The 6,273-nt window shown below is 56.1% G+C and overlaps 2 protein-coding genes across 2 annotated transcripts in view; both read left to right on the top strand.

The window, feature by feature from the left end:
* Positions 1 to 6: 6 nt before the first annotated feature.
* Positions 7 to 3,659, top strand: CNTD2 (cyclin N-terminal domain containing 2; the record flags this gene model as incomplete). Its single annotated transcript, XM_015563857.1, has 6 exons — positions 7 to 138; positions 1,463 to 1,552; positions 1,634 to 1,789; positions 2,359 to 2,517; positions 2,618 to 2,769; positions 3,425 to 3,659. Coding segments are annotated over 6 exons (855 nt in total), but the record flags the coding sequence as incomplete, so codon positions are not given.
* A 909-nt stretch (positions 3,660 to 4,568) lies between these two features.
* Positions 4,569 to 6,273, top strand: part of TTC9B (tetratricopeptide repeat domain 9B) — a 3,473-nt gene continuing 1,768 nt past the window's right edge. Inside the window, exons 1-2 of the mRNA XM_006763675.2 lie at positions 4,569 to 4,593; positions 6,137 to 6,220. Of these exons, the coding sequence (XP_006763738.1) occupies positions 4,569 to 4,593; positions 6,137 to 6,220 (109 nt within the window). The remainder of the gene's footprint in view (positions 4,594 to 6,136; positions 6,221 to 6,273) is intronic.

Below are 6,273 nucleotides of genomic sequence, written 5' to 3' on the forward strand. Positions count from 1 at the left end.
GGGGGCAGGAGCGCCTCCCCAGGACCCCCGGAAAGGCCCCCGGGACGGTGCGCGCCGCTGGGGCTGCAGGAGGCGCTGAGCGCGCTGGGGCTGCAGGGAGAACGCGAGTACGCGGGGGACATCTTCGCCGAGGTCATGGTGAGGCGGACGGGGAGACTCCCTGGGAGCCCCCAAGCCCCGAGGACAGCCCAGGGGGTGGGTTGGCCCAGGCCAGAGCTGCCGGGCTCGCCTAGAGTCCGTGTGATGGGCATTTCTGACCCCGCCCCCGCCAGCCTGTCTGCCCCTTCCCAACCCCACCCCAGTTCCCGGCCGGTTTTTCCTGCACAGTTATCTTTGAATGACTGCTCCCACCCTCCCAGGCCGTTTGCAGTTCCTCCTTTGTACATCAGACCCCTCTTACGCATCCCTCACACTTATTCGTTTAACAAATATTTAGCAATTTATCAACAAATGTTTTTTTCTATCCTCCCTGTGCCTTACAAACGTTACAGAGTTTCAAAGTAAATGTAAGATGTTTTGGAGCATGCTCTAGGCACTGGGGACGAACAGCGCAGTCTGTCTTCATTGGCAAGCAAGCAAGCAAGTGTAGGTGAACACGTCAGAAGGGCCACGAAGACCCAAACACAGGCTGTGACAGACGCTGGCAGAGAAACACTCCAGGGATGAATTAATGTGACACGCATCTTGTGAACATCTCTTCTGGGCCAGGGTCTCTGTTAGGAGCTGAGACACAGTGGGATTTGGACAGAAATCCCTATCCTTGTGGTGCCCGCAGCCTCGTTGGACACACAAAATACACAATGAAGCAGCCATCTCCAGAGTGGAAATAATATGAGGGAAATAAAGTGATGTGATAGGGAGGAGCATGGAGAGTCAGGGACGGTTTAGCTGAGACATGAATGACTAGAAGTCAGCAATGCAAGGAGCTGGGGATGGACCACTTCAGGTGGAGGGAATAGGACACATACGCATGGGTACTGAGGTAGGGATACGGCTGGCATAGCCTCGGGCCAAAAGAAGGCTGGGCAGCTGGAGTGTGAGGAGAGAGAGGGAAGAGGTGAGTTGGAGCAAGGACAGCCTGGGAGAGTCTGAGAGGAATTAGATTTTCTCCGGGGGGTCCTGGAAGCGGAGGAAGTGTTTGAAGCTGGGAGTTCCTTGGTCAGATTTCTACTTTAGAAAACGGGTGTTGTGAGGAGGATGGATTTGCCTGGGGACGCAGGGGCGGGGGGTGTGTGCTCAGGAGGCCCTGTGGCCTGGGGGCTGACGACTGGGAGGCGGGGTAGAGAGTCCGGGTTCTAGGTGGTTATGGAAGAGGAGCACATCGGGAGACGCTGCAGGCCAGTTTCGTCTGGCACTCATGCTGCCCCCAACGGGCGAGGAGGCTGCCGCACCCAGGGCTGGCGTTTAGGAGAGCGGCTGAGGCACAGGTGTGGAGAGTTAGGCCGCCCCTCCCTAACCCCAGGTGTGCCCTGCGCTGCCCCAGATGGCCCTGCCCCGCACCGTGACCCCAGAGATGCGAGCTCTAGTGGTGGACTGGCTGGTCCAGGTGCACGTACGTACGGACGTAGGTACCAAGAAGGGGGTGGGGTTGGGCCTGCGTGGCAGCCTGATTGTAACCTGCGCCCCTCCCCAGGAGTTCCTGGGCCTGGCGGGGGACACGCTCTACTTGGCTGTGCACCTGCTCGATTCCTACCTGCGCTGCAGCCGGGTGCGCCTACACCGCCTGCAGCTGCTGGGCACGGCCTGCCTGTTCGTGGCGTGCAAGATGGAAGAGTGCGTGCTTCCCGAGGTACTTCCGGGGCGGGACCAGGAGCGTGCAGCTCCTTCTCCTGGCAGCAGTCACAGGTTAAACGCCCTACTGTGTGCCAAGCACCATGCCCAGCAAACACTTCATATCGTCTTGGAATCCCAGCAGATCTGATGAGGTCGGGGCTGCCAATGTGTCCTTTTAACATTGGAGGAGACTAAGGCCCAGAGAGAGGGAGACATTTGCCCAAAGTCAAGTAGTTGGGACTTGGACTTAGTTACAGTAGTTATAATCCTTAATGGGTGGTTACAGTTAACATGTGTAAACTCAGTGCATTATCAGAACTGCCTGTTGAAGTAGGAGCAATATCTCCGTTTTACAGATAAAGAAACGGCGTCCCAGCGCCCTGGATGTCCATGCCACACAGTGTGAGTGATAGGGTTTGAACTCGAATCCAGGTTTCTCTGACTCTGAAGCCTATATTCCCCCAGACTTCCACACAACAAAGCAATGGTCCCATTTTACAGACCAGAAAACTGAGGTCCAGAACGCGGACAGACCCGAACCCAGGGCAGGGAGTAACGGCCAAGGTCTTTCTCCCCAATCTGCAGCCCGCCGCCCTCTGCCTCCTGGGCGCTGGCTCCTTCTCCCAGGCCGAGCTGCTGCGAGCCGAGCGCCGCATCCTGAGCCGCTTGGATTTCCGACTGCACCACCCGGGTCCACTCCTCTGCCTGGAGCTACTGGCTGCCCTGGCAGGGAGCAACCCCCAGGTGCGAGGGGCGGGGGCAGTGGGTTGGCCTGCGCGGCGAGGGGCGTGGCCTGCGCGGTACAGACGTGGGCCTGATGGTCTGGCAGGTGATGCTCTGGCAGGTGATGCTCCTTGCCGCCTACTTCCTGGAACTCTCTCTACTGGAGGTCGAGGCCGCTGGGTGGGAGCCCAGTCGCTGCGCAGCGGCGGCGCTGAGCCTGGCGCGCCGTGTGCTCCACGTGGCGGGTTCTGGGTTGGAGCCGGCACTTTACAGGTATGGCCACAGAGGGACCCCCCCCCTCCCCCGTGGCGGCTTCAGAGAGTGAGAAACGGTTGTTGGGGGGGAGGGCACGATGACACCTAGACTTGATTTTTCTGGGCATAAGAGAGAATGGGGTATTTGCCTAGCCTTGGGGTATCCCATTGGCTTTTCTCTGGGCGGGTCTGAGAGAGTGGGGTATTGTCCATTTTGGGGGACCCTTAATCTTGTCCAGGGTGGAATATAGGCTCTCCCAAGCCCGGAAGATGGGACTGCTGAGAATGAGAGTCTGCTAGCCTCTAATCATAAACGGGTGTCCCTTTAGCTGCTAGAGCCCCTCTCCCTGTTAACCGTGCCACCAAGGGGCTGGGCGAATTGTCTTTGTTCCCAGCCGTGCCCACGGGGTAGAGCCGGATGCCAGTCCGTCCTCAGCCCCAGTCCTTCCCTCTTCGAGCGCCCTGCCTGGCGCTCTCTAACGGCGCCCTGTGGGGAGAATCGAGGGTCTGCCGGCCCCCCAGTCACTTTCTAGTCCAGATGATGGGCCACGTGCCCCGGAAGGTTTCCGGGACCCAAGTCAACGTGTCTTCTCGGCCTCGAGCCCCAGCTCCAAGGACAGGTCATCTCCACCGCCACCCTCTGCATCCACCTTAGTGTCTCCCTTTCCTCGCAGCCCCGCGGAGTTGGGCCCGCTGGAGCCGTGCATGGCCCGCGCGGTGCTCCGAGGCCCCGCACCCGGCCGTGCTGCCATCTTCCTGAAGTACGCGAGGCCCCAGCGTCGGGGCACCAGCCTCTTCGCCGCCCGCCTGCTCCGCTGTCCCCAGCCGGGGCCCCCCTGAGCCCCGACACCCCATCAAAAAAGTCTCAGTGTGTGTCCGTTTCCCACTTCAATAAAAGAGTTTCTTTTATTCCGAGCGCTCTCTGTCCTTACTGGTCAAATTCTGGTCCATCTCTTGCTTTTGATTGGTTACTTTCCGGGCCTCATCCCTGGGGTGGGATGGTCTCACGAACTCCCTTAATGATGAAGATTACGAGTTCCTCCGCGAGGGGGCACTGGCGGGCTTAGCCCGGACGGCTCAGCAGGATCAAACTGGGATCCCAAGCGCAAACATTAGCGGGAGGTAGACAGAGAGGCCAAGAGGAAAATTCCGATGCAACCTGAACGGCCCTCAGACTCAGAGCTGGGAAGAATCTAGGAGGGAGGGGCTACGGGAAACGGAGGATGTCTGCCCCAGTCATGAATTCTACCTAGATGTTACCAGGTTTTCAGATGTTGTTCAAGTGAAGCTGAAAACCTGCAATTCCTTAAACATCTCTGCTTTCCTACGTTGGCAGCGAATTCGGTATTTTTAAATGGTTGCACAAGCCCAGCACATCGCCTGCGAGGGTCATCTGTTTGTGGCTTTACGGGTCTTTGATAGCAAATGTTTGATAAATGGGATCTGATTTACTTAACTTCATTGTGGTGTGTTTAGATTGTAAGTTAATATACTCACAAAGTTTTAGGACATTGGCTGGCACCTAGTAGGTGCTGTGAAAGTGCCAGCATTGCATCCTTGCAGGACTGTGAGTGAGTGGCAGTGGTCCTGTTTCTACCAAATTCCTGGCACCTAGCCATTTAGTAGGTGCTCAGAAAATATTTGTTATGAATCAATGGATCTCCATGTTTTTAATTAAAACAAAACACCGGAGGCACAGAAAGATGACCTCACTGCTCTGGAATTCAACCGCAGGAATATTAGATTCTTAACCAAGCCAGGTTTTGAAGGTGCAGGTAAGAGGAAGTTTCTGTCCTAAGATGTTCAAGGTTGGACAGGATGGGGGAGAACCTCACTCAGCAAAGTACAATGAGATAAAAGCAGATGCTGCTGTTGGAATGGAAGGTGCCTTGTTAGGTTTGGGAATGTGGAGTGGGACCTGCCACGGGACCTCCTGGGGGAGATGTGGGAGAGGAGGGGAGAGGGACAGTGGAAACACAGGCTTGGTTCTTGGGGTTGAGACCCAGCTAGGGTCTTGTGGGGTGGGGGTGTAATACATAAGGTTTTCATTCATTCAACAACCATAGATGGATGCTGACTCAGAGCCGGACACTTATGCTCACCTGTCTCCTAGTCTCACCGATGATAAGAAACACAGGGTGTTAATTTCCCAGCATATACCAGGCCCTGTGCTAAGTGCTTTGTCTGCATAACATAATCCAGTCCCTGCAACTCCTCTGAAGCAAGCTCACTTGTAATCCCCAGGTTGCACAGGTGGAAGGCAAGCTGGAGGCAGAGTGAGGAGCCTGCCCAAGGTCCCACTGCGAAGTCAGTGGCTAAAGAGAGCGGAAGGACAACCCTCTCTTTCAGTCTCAGTTTTTCTCCCAAAGGCTCTAACGTGTTTTATTTTCTGTTCACTCTCACGATTGCACCACTCACTCTGGGCTGCCACCTGCATTCCCACTGGTTTTTCTACTCAGTGAGCTCAATGAGGTCAAGAAGCAGATCTCTCTTGTTCATAGTTATCCCCTCCTCTTGGAGATCCATGGATTCATAACAAACATTTTCTTCACTCACCACTACAGTCTAGGGCAGACACCTCCTCTGGGCCCTCAGAGCCTGTTGTGTGTCCTCCATCTGGGGCTTGGACCCTCTGCCTGTACCTCCCCCATCCTGCCCTGACCACTTCACCTGAGCTTCCCAGGCTAGCCACTCTGGGCTGTCGCTGGCTACTGGTTTGTCTCCTCACGGGACTAGGGGCTCCATGAGGATAGGGCCGGAAGCTCCCTCCATCCCTGCTGTATCCCAGCATCACCCAGCCCAAAGCTTGGCACAGAGAAGATATCAGTGAATATTTGTTTGTTGCATAGATAAACCAATGAGTTTCAAAGTTGCTACCATTGTTCCATCCATGTTACTGAGGAGGATAAAGAATTCCAGGTAATTTAGGTGATTTGTCCAAGTCATATGTAACTAGTGAGGAAAAACCCAGGGAATTGAATCTGGGCAGCTTGATTCCAAAGCCTGTATCCTTATCCAACATGCCGAATGCCTAGTGGGCTGAAAACCAGCTTTTCACGAGGTTGAAATCTTCCTGTTTTCCTCCCCAGACTTATCCTTTCCTTCTAGAAAGCTTTGGGTAGAGGAAGGCGAGCAGGCAGAAGGGTGGGGGGAGTGGAAAGGAGGAAAAGGTGGGCTGGAGAATGAGGGCTGGGCTGATTTGAAGAAGAGTGGGGAAGTCTTGAGGGGTCTAGACCCATAGGGGGCAGCCGAAGGCGGCTACCGGAGGTGAAGGGGCGGAGAAAGGGTGGGGACAGGCGCGGGGCGCAGCGAGAAAGCTGCAGCAGCGGCCCGCAGGAGTTTCCCACAATGCAGCGCGGCGCGCTGTCCCCGGTGCTGATGCTCAGCGCAGCCCCGGAGCCGGGCCGCTGTGGCGTTCAAGACGGAGGGTCAGCGCTGTTACCGGGAGAAGAAGTTCCGGGAAGCCATTGGCAAGTATCATCGGGCGCTGCTGCAGCTGAAGGCGGCGCAGGGGTCCCGCGCG

The sequence above is a fragment of the Myotis davidii genome, unplaced genomic scaffold (assembly GCF_000327345.1).
Source record: "Myotis davidii unplaced genomic scaffold, ASM32734v1 scaffold178, whole genome shotgun sequence".
In the NCBI taxonomy this organism is placed as follows: domain Eukaryota; kingdom Metazoa; phylum Chordata; class Mammalia; order Chiroptera; family Vespertilionidae; genus Myotis; species Myotis davidii.